Genomic DNA, 17,362 nt, shown 5'->3' on the forward strand with positions numbered 1-17,362 from the left:
TGGATGCGGGGGCGTGGCCGAGGGCGTGGCCGGGCGGCCGGTGAAGGCAGGAGGCGGGGCGTCTCCGAGCGGCCGGGCTGAGGGAGGGCGCAACAGCTGCTCCCTGAGCACTTTCTGACCCAACAGTCCCCCTGCGCCTGACGCGCCGCGCCCCGGCGGCTCTAGGGACCCCCCGCGCCTGCACTGTCCGCGCGCGGACGAGTAGGGGGCGCCCGCGCCTTTGACCCCCGTGAGCACCCCCGCCCCGCTCACCTTAGCCCCGCGCCCGAGGTGAGCCCGGCCCCCAAATCCTCCGGGTGGGGGTGGGGGACGCTCCTTTTGGGGGGGGTCTTCAAGGCGCCAAGCCCCGAGGCGCCCTGGGGGATGGCCTCGCCTCTCGCGCAGTGGCCCCCAGTCTCTTTTGGGGGGCCGGTGCGGGCGCGGAATCCGGGAGGTGTCCGCACAAAAGGCCGAGAGAAACTCCTCGTCGCCTCCCCTCCCTCTTGCCTTCCCCGCCCCCTCCCCTCCTCGCCTGCTCCCTCCTCATTCAAACCTCGGCTCGCTCGTGTGGTGTCAGTTCAGTCCCGGCCGCCGCCGAGCGAGGAAATGGCCGAGGAGCCGGAGCCGCAGGTAAAGGGGGCGCGCCCCCCGCCCGCGCGGGGCCCCAGGGGGCTCCTCGTCTCGCCCCTCTGGCGTCCCCCGAGCCCGCCCTCGAGTTTCCCGTGCTCGTTATCTCGCCCTCTCCCCGAACGGTTCCCCCGCCCCGCCGGCCCTCCCCATTCCTACTCTCTATTCCGCTCCTCTAGGGCGCCCCCTCCCCTCCCGGCTTCTGAGCGAGTCCAGTGGCGAGAAGGTGTCGGGCGAGCCCCCGGTATGCACAGACTGTGTTTGACCATCACACTCACTCTGGGAAACAGTCTAGATGGCTTGGGGGCGGAGGAGTGCCCTCTTCCCTGGGTCGGGAGCCAGGGGCCCGCCGGAGGGAGCTCGGGGGCTGCGTGGGGGGTTGCGTGGGGGGCTGTTCCTGAAAAGTTGGGTGGCTCCGTTGGGCAGGTCTCCCCGTTTGCCCACTCTGCCGTGGGGCGCGGGCGGAGGGGAGCGGGCCGGCGCGGGGTCCCCTGCTATGGCCCGAGAGGGGCCGGGGCAAGTTGGAAACAGCCAAAACAATGCGTCCTAACAGGCGTCCCCCGCAAACAATGGCCGGGACCGTCCGCACGGGCCGGGCGGAGGGCGCGTCTACAGGGGCCGAGGGAGGGGCTTGGCCTCGCCGCGGACCCGGCCACGCACCCCAGCCAGCCCCCCGGGCGCCCCCAAATCTGTCCCCGGGAGCCCCGGTCCTCTGCCCATCCCTGAGCAGGCGGTGCACCGGGCTGCGTTTCCTGGATGTGTGATAAGGTTTTTTTTTTTCTCCCCCCTTTAATTTTAAAATATTTTTTTTAACTTTTTTTTTTTAATAACTCTTAAATGCTTTAAGAATATCTTTATCACTCAATTCTAGTGGGAGACGCAAAGCCAGCTGGAAGCAGAACTAGGAACTCTAAAGGGCAGGAGGGATTGAAATGTTAGCCTAAAAGTGTTTTTTTTTTTTTAAAAGGGAAGTTTCTACCAGGAGGCGCTGAGTGGCGAGACCGCTCAGTTTCAGATGTAGAGCCCTCTTCACTCTTGATTTGGCCCCAAAATGCGAGCCGCACGGGATGGGGAGGGAGAGGGGGAGGAGGGCGCTGCTGGGGGCCCCGGGAGGCTGGATTTGGGATGGCCCGGGCGGTCTTGCTCCGAGGGGGCCAGAACTGGCCTGCGGGGTGCGCAGGCCGCGGTACCTGCGCCCCGGGGATCGGAACAGAAGTTCAAGTCCCGGGTTGGAACCCACATTTTAGGATTCAGGGTAGGGCCACCGAGAACGGGAAGCCACATTCTTGGGCGGGTGGGTGGGGGTGGGGTGGGCGGGGGGGCAGTTTCCCCCCAGGGCTTAGTAAAGAGAGCAGGAGAGGGCCACCAGTGGCCACTTCTGGGACCCCAAGCAGCCTGTTAACACTTGGAGCAGTGTAAACTTTCTTTTCTCTCATTTTGTTGCTTTTTCCAAGAAAAGGATAGTCACTTCAGAGTTTGAGGCTTTGCTGTGTTGTTCCCCTTTGAAATTCCTTGAGCCTCAATTTATCTTTCTGAATCAGCCTATAGGGCTTGGAGCGTTAAGCTTGAACATTCCTTAACGTGTATTAAAGACAAGGCGGGTACAGTGGTTCTTTGGCCGGTCTGGGGTCCTATGTTATTGACCGCCGTGCAAACTAGCAGGTTTCCTAGTTTTTTAGATCGTTTGGAATCATTAAGGTGTATGTTTTAAGAAGCCTAGGTCTGATTTAGTTCAGGTTGATTCAATTATGTCTTCATCGCTTTTGAGTTGGTTGAATGAGTTGACATGAGATTAAGCCCAACAAAAGAAAAGGCAGGGTAACAGCAGCTGCCAGCCAGGCCTGGCCACTAGGTAGGGGTCCTTAGGAGGCCTTTACCTTCTCTTTTGTATGTGTCAAGAAGTACATTTAAAATGTTTTCGACTGTACTTTCCCCCCCCCTGGAATGGATGGACTGTCTTGATTGATACCAAATAAGACTTAAAATAGTGAATTTTGTAATACTTTGAGAATGAGTAATAGATATAGATTTTCTAAAAAGCCTTCAGCGCAGTAATGACAAGTGTAGAGCAATAACCTAATTGCTTTTTGTCTGAAAAATATAACAGTCAAACCACTAGTTTGTGCTTGCTTAGTTAATGTGTGCTAAGAACTTTTAAGGTGTGTCCTTAATGGTAGATGACTTTTTCTGAGAAGTCCTGTTTATTTTAGATACTGTTTTGTTTAGTATTCTAAAGACTGTAGTAGTGTGTGTGCGTGCGTGTGAGTGCGTGCGTGCGTGCGTGCGTGTGCGTGCGTGTGTGTGTGTGTGTGTGTGTGTTTAATCCTGGTGTTTTAGTGGAAGTCGACCCCCACCCCACATTGCTGCCATTTTAAATCAGTTATATAAGTCCTGAATTCCAGAGGCAGGGACTTACTTAAAAATTCAGTTGTCAATAGCTACAGGCCAAATTTATCATTTATTTGGCTTGTTTGGTAGAATAGGGTTAATAATCCGATTGTTTGGAATTTTAATTATTTGGTGAGACGAGGGAGGCTGCTCCTGTAGAATTGCACATTGATTTGTGTGCTGGAGGAGGGAGTAGGGGAAGATTATGATTTTTCTAGGTAAAGGACACAGACTTTTTTCTTTCGTGTCCAACTTCCTTCAGTCCTTCTATCTTCACAACACCGTCTAACACTGCCGTTTGACCTTTGCTGTGTGTTTTTGTTTTTAATAACTTGTGAGATCGAAGTTTAGTAGTTGTCTTGGGTTCATATTATTCCCTTTCACTTCTTAATCAAAAAAAGGAACTAATACACCACTTAGATAAAACGTGTAGAAAATGTTTTGCTCCTTTGTCCTGAAGAATCGATTTAGATAACAGCTTGATTTTTTTTTTTTTTTTTTTCCAAGTAGGGGAGGAAGAGGGAGGGGTGAAGGTTTTGACTTTCCCAGTAAAGGTTTAAGGTGGAGGTTGGTCTGCCTTCTCTTAATAATCCTCCATTTTTGGCAGTGGAACTTCAGGGAGGAATAGCAGCCCCTGTTTTAATAAAAACCCCTTCCAGTGATCCTTTTCAAGAGGAAATCTGGAAATAAGACTCAGTCATCAAGTCACTTACAAACTGATGAAATAATTAAGGAATATAATGGCCTGGCAAGGACAGAGTCCCTCTGTCTCCTCATTTCAGATAAATGCTAATCACTTCTCTCTCTTTTAACAACATTTATGATGAAATGGCCTGTTTTTGCCACAGCAGGGTTGCTTTGCCAACCCAGAGCACTCTTAATTCTGATACGCTTGATTAGAGCCTCAGGGGTCCCAAAAGATGTGCTGTTTTCCCACTTTGTAAAATTACATTCTTTTCTCACAGTTGTCGCAAACATGATATTGGTTGATAAGAACTTTTGAGTAGTTTTCATGAGTCTTTACTGCTTACAGTCTACTAGTTTAAAAAAAAGATAGACTTTTATCTCTCAAGACTATAAATGGATCTTTTTTATGTTTTACATGAAGCTTTGTTTCCATTTGCTCAAAAAAAAAAAAAAAAAAAAGTCAATTCAGATCATTCCAGCTCACAGATGCCACTATGGCCTGTAAGGGTTTTCTAGGTTGCTGGGTATGACTTGTTTTAAATGGTTCATTTCTAATTTCAGTTTAATTGTGTAATAGTGCGTGTGTGTTTAATAGATGAATTGGAAAGGTGAGGTCAAAGAACTGAACAATGGCTATGTATTTTCAAGCTTCAGAATTACACAGTAAGAATGAAACACATGAGACAGTTGGATAAACTGATGAGTATTCATTCCCGTAGAATAAAATAAATGTAAGGAGATTTTAAGTTAAATGACTTTATTTGGAATATACTGAGTAGTTTTCAAATTGTTGAGGTGTGCTGCAAAAAAAAAAAAAAAAACCTGGAAGGTATTTACAGAACAGCCACTGAAGTGGAATTAGAGGAATCCAATCATATTAAATATTCTAAATAGTGAAGAGTTTAGTTACAGCATGTAAATGAAAGTCGTGACAGTGGAAGAGTCTTGATTTGTATGCCTCATCTTCAGATCTTTGGGGGAGGGGTGCTGCCTAGTTTAAATGCACATGGAAGAAAGAATGAGTTACACAAAGACAGCAGGAAATTTCTTAAATCTGGGGGAGGGAAGCTTGATCATCATAGCTGAATGGCCTCATTTGGGGGCAGTATAAAACCTTCTGAAATGTTGGTGAAATGTTGACTTTTGGCAGTAAGGTGATCTGGATGATTTTTCTCCAGCTGATACTATGGTTAGGCAAATTTGCAGTGGTATGTAGGGCGAAGGGTTGGGAATTGAGACCATGAGGGCAGATAGAAATCTGACTTTGAGGAAGTCGGAGGACAGGGGCCATCCTTTCCTAAAATCGGCAGCTATTGATAAGTAAGCTCAATTCTTGTATAAATCTATCTTCCCAGTAAATAGAGGGGCAGCCCCTGTCAGCCAGGTGCCACCACACGTTGCTCATTTACGCTTTGGGTTGGAATGCTCATTAGAACACTTTATATTTGAACATTTGTGGACGGACTCTTCTGAACATCCTCATAACTTCCTGCCCAGGGTAACAACATAACTGAGTTACTGGAAATTTGGGGCCAGTTTGGTAATTTTGTGATAAAGTTGAGAAATAAAATTACTAAACCCAAAAAGACAGCTGAATAAGTTGTATGAGAGAATTAGTTTAATTCTTTAGCCTTTGTCCTCGAGCTTTACCAGAGTTGCTCTTGGCCTGCAGGTCCTCCGCTTGCTATGGGAGAGCAACCCTGGAGTGAGCTGCTAGTTTTTTAATGGGTTTGTGTAATGTTTTGTGTGTTGGTGTTCATTAGTTTCTAGTGTGTCGGGGAACCTTCTGAATTTAAAATACAGTTCTATGGACTGGAAATGGAGAGTGCACATATGTTCTGTTCCTGAGTCAGTATTAGGAAGAACACTTTTTATATTTCCTACCTGTAACAAATCAGGATAACCTCAGAACAGTTCAGTTATACCAGAAGAAGTGTTTTTGTGTTTTTTAAATTAGTGGATAAGTTCTTTTCAGTTCGGTATATAAGTCTGCTGAGTAGTGATTGTATTAATTGAAGGGAGACTTTTTTTTTTTAATTTTTGAAAGCAAATAGGTGATTTGAAAGAGCCAGACATACAGCTTTAGTATTTACTCAACAGAGATGGGGAGGGGAATATTTAAATGTGGCTAAAGAAAGATCTCATGCCTTAAAAGGCATTGCCCTTGTTTATATATAATCTGAAGTTGGTTAAATTGGCTATAATTAAGAACACTCACCATTAGGCACTGTGGAAAAAGAGGTGTAGTTGTGTAGGGTAATGGGTAATATAATGGTTATAGTGATTTGTATATCTGTGTGTGTGTTATATACACACAGATATACAAATATATATACACACACGTGTGTGTGTGTGTGTGCAGTGTTTTCTTTGTAGATAGTTAAAGAATACAGGTAGTTTTTTTTTTAGTTCGTTGAAATCTCTCTGAAGTTAGTCCTGTCCAAAATCTTTGCAAAATACTTAAGGTAGTACTGGTTAAGTGGTAATAATAGAAACTCACTGATAGCAGTGCTTAATCTTGCTTAAGTAAAATTTTAAAAATTTCCCTTATAATTCTTTTTTTCACGTCAAGATGGAATTTTTAAAAGCCAGTTTACAGGCCACAGTATCTTAATATTGATAATACTGAAACTAAAACTTAATATGTGGTGCTTTAAGTTCATATTAAGATCATTTATCAAGCTTAATTAATTTAGGAGGAATCAGGCAGAGTTCTTAATCATGACGCTGAAATATGCTAGTAGGAATATATTTTTATCCTACTTTGGTCTCTAATCCCATGTAGCACCAAGCACCTACACAGAATTTCAAGAAAATGAGCCTTTATCCCATCGGATCTTCCCAAGCTTTGCCTTTGAACAATCATTTGCTTTCAAATAGATTGTAATGTTGAATGTAAACTTTGAATATTTTAGTCTTTCTCTCTCGCTGAACTTTTAAACATCTTTCCGCAGCGATGTTAGGAAAGTTGGGCTGGCCGTCTGCTCAGTGGGTGTGACCTTGGTGATTTCCTTGCAATAGTGTTGAAGGATTTAAAGTTGTAGGTTTTGATTGCCACTGTAGATTACTGTGTAGAGCTCTCTTCACTTGTCAGATTAAGGAAAAAACAGTATGTGCAAAATAGAGAAGGAAAACCTATAGAAAAACCGGCAGTTTCCTAACCACATCTTGGAGATAATTTTGAAGTTTAAAGGATACAAATGAATTGGCCGGAGACTAGTAGTTTGTTTAGACTGAATGTTTTAGTGATCATTTATTTGGACGCTTAGGTAACTTGGGTGGTGGTAGGGGGAGTAGATTTGTAGGAATACTGCAAATTACTTGACTATAAATAGAATTTTTAAGTGTTTTTGACAGGTTTTGAGGACCTTGAATACCTTATTGCTCCATACTATGGTAATAAATATTCCATGCCAAGACATGTCAGATAACTTGTTCAGCCGAAGTAGGGATGTGGGGTCTCTAAAGGCGACAGTTTGAGTACAGCTGTACATTAAGAACAGTATTTCCAAGTTACATTGTCAGCAAGGTGGCATTCACCTCTAATTTACTGTGCTTAAGCACAAATTATGGTGCTTTTCATTAAGCGTTGTATACTGGGTAGTATCAATATTTGCTAATTTCAAGGTCGATAGGTATTGGCAGAATTCATAGGAAATTTACTCACAGATGAATATCTGCTTTAAAAAGAGATAAATGACCTAAAGAACACCAGACTTATATTCCAGGTGGTTGTAGCAGTATGGTTTCTATTCTTGTCAAAGCTTATGTTGTGGTGAATTAAAAAAAAGTATCTACTTAAAGTGATCACAATATAAATTAAACCCTAGTATTCGCTCAAAATATTAGGTTATACTGAATAACCTCTTGCCTTAGGTGCCTTAGGTGTGTCTGGCTGATGGTCAAGTGCTGTCATTAACCTGAGTAAAGGTTAAGAAAACTTGTTTTAGATGTTGAAAAACATTTTTGCTGAGTGCCTTTCAATAAGCTTCGCCTGTTCAGAATGCTCACTTTTCTGCGAACTAAAAGCAGTTAGACTGTAGGTGTTGGTTTATAACATCTTCCCTACCCCCTCCATCTCCAGTTCCTTGTCGAGACAAGACAATTCACTTTATCAGCAGTGCCACTGGCGTACTGTTGGCGTCCGTGTGCTCCATACGTGAAACGCCGAAAGCGCTGCGGAGCCTGTGTGTGCACGCTTCCCTCAGTGGGGATGGGGACCTGTTGCTGTGTTACCAGTAATTAGGTTACGATGTCTGGTTTCCTTAAGTTCTGTTATTATTAAAGTCTTTATTATTGCAGGCACTCTATAAAGATTTTTGATTTTTGTTGAGCAGACTGATTTTGCGTGTAGTTATTGATTTATAGTTTAAGGAAGTGTTTTGTCTGCATTTAGTTTTCTAAGTCGAGTTGAGGGTATTTGCTCAGAGAGATGTCCCTAGCAGGCCCTGCATTTTGGGTTTGGTAGGTCAATAAGGAGAGTGGTTATAAAGCCAAGTGATGCAGTTTTGCTTCTACTAGTTAACTTTATGGTATGATTATATATGATTCATTTTTTATTATACTCTTAACATTGCAGAAAATGGCAATTAGATGGCAGCCACAGATAGCCGTGTAGAAGTCTTGATGAACATTCAAGTTAATTTTAATATGAAGTCAGTTATGGTTGGTGACTGTGGCCAAAAATACACGTACTCATTCTCTACCTGTACTGATTTATGTGGTGTTTCTTGAGAGCCTCACCCTGTGCCAGGGACTCTTTCTAGGCACTGGGGGGCAGCAGTGAGCCGGGCCAACAGGGTCTCTGCCCCTGGGATCTTACTTTAAAGGAATGGCCCATAGTTTTCGTATCTTTTGGGAGAATAGTAAGGATTGCTTGTGACCCTAGTGCTGGGGACAGCTGGGCACAGTTAATGACCATCAGAATCTGTCCCAGAAGCTTCCCTGGAGGAAGAAGTCCTTGGGTTTTGCCTGGGAGGGTCTTCTTCCCCATCTGACTGCACCCGAAGATTCCTTGGCCTGGGACATCCTTCCCTCCCTCCTATTCACCCTCTTGGGCAAAACTGAAGCTCTTCTTTCTCCTAAGGTTTTTCCCACTACCCTCCTTTACCAATCCTTTAGGTCTTGTGTTGGAAGCTGATGATGACTTACTTAACCCAGATATTTAACATTTCAGAGATAGAGTTGAAACTGAACTGTCTTTCTAAGACAGGAATTTCCAGTATATGCTGTTACCCCACGTGGGAAATAATAGGGATGTACACACATCATGTTTAATCCAGATACTGAGTTTAGGATTGGTGTCTTTTGGGGAAAGATTATTTATAGAAAAGTGGAGTTCCCCCAAACTTAAAAATGTCACAGAGTAGTCAAATTTCTTAAAAAAAAAAAAAAAATAATGTTGAGGTCTGACCTGGGGGACTTTGATTTTGCCAAATTAGAACATTAAAAAAAAAAAAAAAAAAAGCCTGCTATTGCCACTCTTTCGTTTTATGAAAAGGGTATTTTGGCACCAAAAAGTAGAAAGGACCTCAAATAAAGGACAATCTTTATTCAAATTGGAATTAATTCACATAGCTTTGTGTAGAGCTCATTGAGCAGTTTTTCTATTTCTCATTCAGCTGTTGGCCAGTGAAAACAGTGTTGTCGGGTTTGAGAACTGCTTTTCTAGAGTGTGTGCTGTTACTTTCTTCAGTTAAAATATTACCTGGGACACTAGCACTCAGTAAATATTTGTTGAATGAGTAAATGACTACACAGAAACCTGAATTATCAATCACAGATCCAAATATCATTTAACATCTTGATTAGCATAATCATTAAATATTCTTTTGAGTATGTCTATCCATAAATGTAGATCTAACCCCAGGACCACAGAGTTTTGGAACCCGGCAAGTGGTCCTGTAATTTAACCACCCTCATTAAGTAGACAGAGAAAGGTGAGGTACGTGGTGGTGCCAGCTTCAAGGTTGTGACTTGGCCGGGACTGGAACTCGGGTCTCTGGAGAGTTCTGTTCTGTCCTGCCCAGCAGCCGGTAGGCAGCCCGTGTGTTCATCCTCCCCTGTGATTGCAGTAAAAGACTAAGAAATGAAGAGAAAACACTTGAGTCCATTCTTTCTGTACCCTAAACTTTGATCTGCAGTCTTATTTAGAAAAGCTTCATGTTAAAGATGTAGTTTACTCAAAACTAAAGATAACAGGGAGTATGAGAATTTTCTTTCTCTGAGCGTAAAGAAGTGGAAGAAATGTTTCCTCCTCTTCTGAGCCTACAGGCCCTTGCTCTTTGAGGAAGTGGAGAGAAGGAAAGTTGTGTGCTTTTTTTAATATAACGTTGACTGTGGTGGGAATAGTTTGCATGTCTTTTTGTTTTCTTGGGTAGAATTAACTGACTTCAGTTAAGGGGGGGTTGGGACTATTTAAAAACAATTCCTGTGCTTGCCTTAAAGGTGGAGGGCGTTGGCTTTAGAGGTTAATTCTTCTCCAAGAGTGAAAATTAGCTTCTAAATCGGACCCTGTAGAGTTAAATCAACTCATGCATTTTTTACCTGGCCAGTGCATATGTGAAAGGTGGATTAGAAATGAGAGGATCTATTTTCTGTTGAAACACTAAGCCATGTTGAACCAGCTATGTTGAGGATTTTATTTTAAATGTGTACATTCACAGAGTAGCTTTGTGTATGTATTTCCTTATTTGTTGTTTGGACAAGGAAGCCCTACCCTGCCTGACGCTGTTAAAAGCAAACTGGGATTTGGGCAGTGGAATGAGGGCCAGAATATCCAGTGAACCAAAATACATCAATATCAAGGTTCTGCTTGGCCAGGAGGAGCAACGGTTCTGAAGTGTGTTTCTTGAATGGGGATTTTAGGAAAGGTTCTCATTTTCTTGTGCTTATGTTGTTGACTTAGGTATGGCTAATCTTTGAGTGTGCTTTTAGGCATTTGTGTTTCTTGTATGTTTTGTCTGTAAGACAGTTTGAAGCTCTGGCTTTTGAAATTTTACCTAAAGTGCTTTTATTGTTATTTTTTACAGTTCTTATAGTCTCTATACTTATACAGGTTGTTTGTAAGGATACATTTTAGTGGCAGTTAAAACATAGTCAGCTGAAATGGACAATTTCTGTCCTGAAACTTTACATTTTAGATTTAAATCATTAAAGTACCAGGTTTTGAGTTTAACTGCATGAATTTCTGGCAGTTTGATAAGGGTACTGATTGGATAAAATGCTAATGATTTAATTAACGAGCGCGTTTGTTTAACAGGATGCGCTGTATTAGTTAAAAGCGAAGCAGCTGAATTAGGTACATTCTGTGCTTCGTGGGAAGGACCACTGTGAGTCATCGGCCAGCCTTCTCTTTTCTCTGACTGGAGCTAGCCGTTTCTATTTTTTTTTTCCTCTAGGTTTTGGAAATCCCTTGTCTCCAGGTTGCTGGAATTGACTTCTTGCTCAACTGAATCACTCACTTGATGAAGACAAAGAGAACTCATGCCTTGTGCTGACTCGTCTCTGAATCCGAGCACTGGGGAGTCTGTCTGCCTGGTTTGTGGAAAGATCCAGTGATTGTTTTTATCACTGAGCTTCCTGAGACTTCTGAAGATAAGAAGTCAGAGGAATATACACTTTCTTTTGAATTTTTATAACATACTTGCTCTAGTTTTGAAGCCTCGGGCTGCTGGGCGTGTGAGTGACAAGTCTTTACAAGTGGCCTTATTCCAACTCCAGAGATTCCTCACCCAGATTCTAATTTTATATACAATCCTCAAGAGACAGGAAACATGCCAACTCAATCCCTCTTGATGTATATGGATGGACCAGAAGTTATTGGCAATTCTCTTGGCACCCAAATGGAGATTGATGATGCCATGACAATAAAAGGGACCGCCGCTGTTCCTTTCAGAGCCACGCAGGAGAAAAACATAATCCAGATAGAAGGGTATATGCCCTTGGACTGCATGTTTTGCAGTCAGACCTTCACACGTTCGGAAGACCTCAATAAACACGTCTTAATGCAACATCGGCCTATCCTCTGTGAGCCCGCCGTTCTGCGTGTTGAAGCAGAGTATCTGAGTCCCCTTGATAAAGTTCAGGTGAGAACAGAACCTCCAAAGGATAAGAATTGCAAGGAAAACGAAGAACTTAGCTGTGAGGTGTGTGGGCAGACGTTTCGAGTCGCCTTCGACGTTGAGATCCACATGAAGAAACACAAGGACTCTTTCACTTACGGGTGTAATGTGTGTGGCAGAAGATTCAAGGAGCCCTGGTTTCTGAAGAATCACATGCGAACGCACACTGGCAAGTCGGGGGCCAAGAGCAGACCGCAGCCAGGCCTGGAGAGCCCGGCGACCATCAACGAGGTGGTGCAGGAGCACGCGGCCGAGAGCGTCTCATCTCCTTACAAGATCTGCATGGTTTGTGGCTTTCTGTTTCCAAATAAAGAAAGTCTCATTGATCACAGGAAGATGCACACCAAAGACACTGCTTCCGGTACCCGCAGCTCACAGACAGACACGCAGCAGGAGGGAATGCCATCTCCGGGGGAAGAGTTGCTGCAGTTCTTAAACCTAAGACCCAGATCTCACCCTGAGATCGCGAAGAAGCCGGCCAAATGGATACCTCAGCTGGACCCGTTCACCACCTACCAAGCCTGGCAGCTGGCCACCAAAGGGAAGGTCGCCGTGTGCCGAGAGGTCAAGGAGCAGCCGGGCCAGGAGGGGAGCACTGACAACGACGAGTCCTGTTCAGACAAAGAAGAGCTGGGGGAAATTTGGAACACGAATAAAAGCCATCCCGAAGGTTCTGGGAAGTCCAAGACAAGTAAAAGCGGCTGTCCAGGTCTCTCACAAGATAAGGAGAAGCCCAGACACCCCACCGGTGAAGTGCCTTCCGTGGACGCGGACCCCAAGTTAGCCAGTAACAAAGAGAAGCCGACGCATTGCTCTGAGTGTGGCAAAGCCTTCAGAACCTACCACCAGCTGGTCCTGCACTCCCGGGTGCACAAGAAGGACCGCAGGGCCGATGCCGAGTCGCCGCCCATGTCAGTGGACGGCAGGCAGCCGAGGACCTGTTCTCCGGACCTGCCCCCCACCCTGGAGGAGAACGGAGCCATCGATCGAGAAGGTGGCTCTGAAGACGGGTCCGAGGATGGGCTTCCAGAAGGGCTCCACCTGGGTAAGCTGCTGGGTGGTGCACTGTTCCTCCTCTGCTCGGTGCCAGAGGACACTGGCCGGTTATCGGGGTGGGGAGGTGGGTTTGAGTCCTGGCTGTGTCTGGTGTCATCCCCCTGTTGTAAGTCCCTTAGCCTCTCGGGGCCTTCACTTTCTCATTTCTGTAACGATAGGGTGGAGTTAAAAGGCTCATCGAGGTTTCTTCCTGTTCTAAAAGTGATGTGATTTCATACTTTGCTAACAAGAGACACACATTATTTTATTTTATTTTTTTAAACCAATCTTTACTTTTTAATTAATTAATTAATTAATTTTTGGCTGCGTTGGCTCTTCGTTGCTGCGCACGGGCTTTCTCTAGTTGCGGCGAGCGGGGGCTACTCTTGGTTGCAGTGCGTGGGCTTCTCATCGTGGTGGCTTCTCTTGTTGCCGAACACGGGCTCTAGGCGCGCGGGCTTCAGTAGTTGTGGCTCGCGGGCTCTAGAGCGCAGGCTCAGTAGTTGTGGTGCACGGGGCTTAGCTGCTCCGCGGCATGTGGGATCTTCCCGGACCAGGGCTCGAACCCGTGTTCCCTGCACTGGCAGGCGGGTTCTTAACCACTGTGCCACCAGGGAAGTCCCAGGACACACATGGTTTTACCTCGTGCATCGGCGCTGCTTGGCTGGGGCGATTTTGCCCCCAGTGGACGTCTGGCAGTGTCTGGAGACAGTCTTGGTCATCACCACTGTGTTGGCTGTGTGTGTGCCGCTGGCACCCAGTGAGTGGAGGCCTGGGATGCGCTACACGTCCTCCCAGGCACAGGGCAGGCCCCCCGTGCCAGTAGTGTCAGGGTTGAGAGATGCTGGCCTTCCCTTACAGTTTCCCAGCATTTCTGATCTTAATCTATAAAAACAAGTTATCCTTATATGCAGTGCACTTCCCTTTCTATCAAGGGCCAGCTTTCACACGTTTATTCCAAACGGATATCTGTGGGCACAGATCAGTACTGGGAATGGTTGTCAACCAGAGAAAGAGTATTAGGCCATTTGGTGCTGCCTGGTCCCCTGTCCTTCGTGTCTGGGGGCAAGTATTCATTCACAGTCAGCTCAGTCACTGAAATAATTTGTAAAGGAAAGAGAATATGAACACACCAAAGATGATTTAAAGATCTCACTTTTGCTCAGTCAAAATTTTAATGTACTGATGGCGTTTATGGGAAACGGAAGCCATCGCTGAGGGCCTGTTGACCTATCTCTTGAGTCCTGGTGGGCATCACCTAGGGCAGAGGATTCCACCTGTGGTTCAGGTCGTGCCCATCTTCACGTAAACCACAGCTTCTCTATCCATTTAATAATATTTTCTTTGAATAGAGGATTTTGCTGCTGGAGAACAGTGAATAAACTCCTGCATAATCAACACGGGAATGATGAGAACATGAATTAGTCTTAGAGAAACAGTATCGTTTACAGACTGGTCTTGGGTTTAAACATATGCTGGCCTCTTGCATTGTAACTTGACTGTGTTGATGTCTCTAGGAACCCCGTGTGTGAGATCCAGGGTGAATGTGACCAGATAATACATCTTCTCTGAAGCCGGTGCCCAGTTCTTTTTCTGATCACGGGATGGGTGTGAGAGCAGCAGTTTTCATATCAAATATTTAGCATGTTTAGAGTTTCCTGGGAGACAGGAAACCTAGCACTTAGCATGCTTACAATCTTCATTTTTCAGAAATCTAGAAAACGCATTATGGTGTCTTAATGACATCATAAACATGACTTTAAACCAGCCCTCCAGTCTTCTAAGTGATTCCTCTTAGTGGCAGTGCAGTTCGTGGGCCTGCAGTAATGGGGAGGTGATTAGGCCTGTGAGATAGATGCCCCGGTGCCCTGAAAGACATGAGCTAGCCGGTCACATTCTGCCAGTAGGTGGTGTGGGCAGAACTGGGTGGAAAACTTGGGCCCAGTCGGCAGGCAGATAGAATAGCCCATGATAGCTGGGAGCGCCAAGACTTGTATTGAGTCTGGTTCTACCACTGCCTTGTTCTGTGACCCATTTCGTGTTGCTTAACCTTTCTTTGCCCTGATTTCCCTGTTTACAGAATTGGTTCATTGACCCTTGTCTTCCACCTCCCAAGGATGATTTCAACTGCCTATTTATAAAAAGTCCTTTAAAGGGCAGCACAGCAAAATCACAGGTGGTGCTAAAGGAGCAGGAACCAGGTAGATGTGGAGGTTTCATGCCCTTTGTGTTAGAATAAAGGCATTTCATAACGTTTTGGATATGATGCAACATACCGTAAATCCTGACACATAGCTGGAAGTAGGAGATTGCAGTGAGGTGCAAGCCCAGCTACAAAGTTGGGTGTGATTGTCAGAAAGAGAGCTGGGCATTCTACGTTAGGGAATGGACTTTCATGAATTAATATTATGATGTGGTCTTCTAGTCTAGATTTATTTTATTGTTATTTACTATCAGCCTGGCTTTCTTTAGATTTACTTTTAAGATCAGAAAGCAGAGTAAATAATTTATCTTTATTGTTTTTCAACTTTAAGCTATAAATAGCTTTAATAATAGTTGTTCATGTAAATTATTTTTAAAAGTCTTCATGACACCTTTTTAGATCAAGGGTTGTCTCTGCTGTCTTAGAGTGTCTGGAGGTTTAGAGGTGGCTACATTGTGTTCAGGGAAGTTTAGGGGTGACAGAGATTTTATAGTCAGTCCTGTCTTTTTTTTTTGGCAGTGCCTCGTTCCCCGACTAGGGATTGAACCTGGGCCCTCGGCAGTGAAAAATGTGGAGTCCTAACCACTGGACTGCCAGGGAATTCCCTATATAGTCCTGTCTTTATTGTACCTGGAGGCTCACCGTGGTTTACTAATAAGTTGCTTTTTAAAATCAGTGAAATCTATAATCTAGACTGCGGAATGTGGAAGGAGCCAGGAAGAGGCCATTTAGTAGGGAATTACAGTTTTTCAAGGCAAAAGGACAAGTTATGCTAAATTTAAAGAGATGACCCGACTTCTGTTGTAGTCATACTGTGATGTATGTAATATGACATAATTTAATAATATAAGAGGAGGTTTATCTAGAACTTAACGCCCATATTTGGCGAGCTGGTACTTTAACTGCAGCACGACTGTCTGGGAGGGCTGCTGTGTCCTCCTCTCATTAGCGGCCCCACCAGGACCTTCATTTACTCCCCTGTCCTGATCAGGCCTCAGAGAGTGAAGTTTAAAGTTCAACCCCGTGGCATCTGGGGACAGATTTTGAGTTGTCAGGTACATTTTGCCCGTGGTGAGTGCTTGTGGATAATACAACCTGCTTTCCAAAAACGTTGCTAAATTTTGACAAACTTTCCTAGGTGTTTGCCCAGGGCCAAGCTTTTTAATTTTCTGTAAAGATTAAGTTGTGCTCACTGCCCTCTAGTGGTAACTTGCTTAAGTTTAAGATAAAAAGCTTTTCCTCTGGTGGTCGGCGATTTGTATTGGCTCGGTTTTCTAAATTACTTATTCTGAAGAAGCTGGTTATTCCAGCCCGTGTGCAGGTCCACCTTGAGTTTGCCAGGTTCTGCGTGTCTCAGACTTGTTGGGAGAGCGGACAGCTGCCCGTTGGTTTCAGTCTATGAAATGGTTCTGTGATCGAGGCAGATGAAGAACTGAATCTTTAACAGTGAACTCTGCTGTGCTCAGAAAAAAAACTGATGCACACGTGCTTTAATACTGCAGGCAACCTCAAAGCAACATTTGGCATGTTTTTAGCCAACACCTAATCTAAAAATTATTTTATACTTTCCAAAAATGTTTCTATCAAGAATCTTTAAGTCAGCTCGCCCTATTCACATACTTGAGCCATCTTCTTACATGAATTATTTTTGTTTCTGTTTTAAGATAAAAATGATGATGGAGGAAAAATAAAGCATCTTACATCCTCAAGAGAATGTAGTTATTGTGGAAAGTTTTTCCGTTCAAATTATTACCTCAATATTCATCTCAGAACACATACAGGTAAGGAACTTCTTAGATTTGTTTACAGCATGTATTAGTTCAGAGGATTATGATGTAGTTCTGTGTCTGATTTTTTGTTGTTGTTGTGTTGTTCAGATATTCTGCTAGATCCTTGGACTAGCTTAAGAATATATGTGTAGTCTGTTGATTGTAGCTGTCATTTTGATTCCTTTAGTGTCATTGTAACTTGAACTGTTTTTGTTGTGAAGTTAATTTCTCACTCCTTTATCCTAACTCTCATCTTATTAAAACCTCTTTAACGTTTTTTAATGCCACAGCTCTTTCGCATTAATTTTTATGATTTAGAATGCAGTGAATATATTTAATAATCATTTATTTAAGTTTATTTTAATTAATTAATTTTTTGGGGGCCGTGCCACACGTCTTGTGGGATCTTAGTTCCCCGACCAGGGATTGAACATGCGCCCTCGGCGGTGAAAGCGCAGAGTCCTAACCACTGGACTGCCAGGGAATTCCCAATAATCTTTTCTTTAGGTTGTAGAAGCAGCTGTAACATAATGGTTTAGGACGCTGTGTGG

The 17,362-nt window shown here is 44.4% G+C and overlaps 1 protein-coding gene across 5 annotated transcripts in view; it reads left to right on the forward strand.

Moving 5' to 3' along the window:
- The window catches only part of ZNF217 (zinc finger protein 217), a 37,439-nt gene that overhangs the window by 14,511 nt on the left and 5,566 nt on the right, over nt 1–17,362 (forward strand). For 2 of the 5 annotated variants that reach the window (XM_059897348.1, XM_059897351.1), the window contains 2 exons: nt 11,082–12,849; nt 16,707–16,823. In XM_059897348.1, the coding sequence (XP_059753331.1) occupies nt 11,457–12,849; nt 16,707–16,823 (1,510 nt within the window). In that variant the 5' untranslated portion in view covers nt 11,082–11,456. Of the gene's footprint in view, nt 1–60; nt 271–504; nt 610–11,081; nt 12,850–16,706; nt 16,824–17,362 lie in introns of those variants that run through there. The other 3 variants (XM_059897349.1, XM_059897350.1, XM_059897352.1) reach the window with 3 other exon arrangements.

The sequence above is a fragment of the Balaenoptera ricei genome, chromosome 15 (assembly GCF_028023285.1).
Source record: "Balaenoptera ricei isolate mBalRic1 chromosome 15, mBalRic1.hap2, whole genome shotgun sequence".
Taxonomy (NCBI): Eukaryota; Metazoa; Chordata; class Mammalia; order Artiodactyla; family Balaenopteridae; genus Balaenoptera; species Balaenoptera ricei.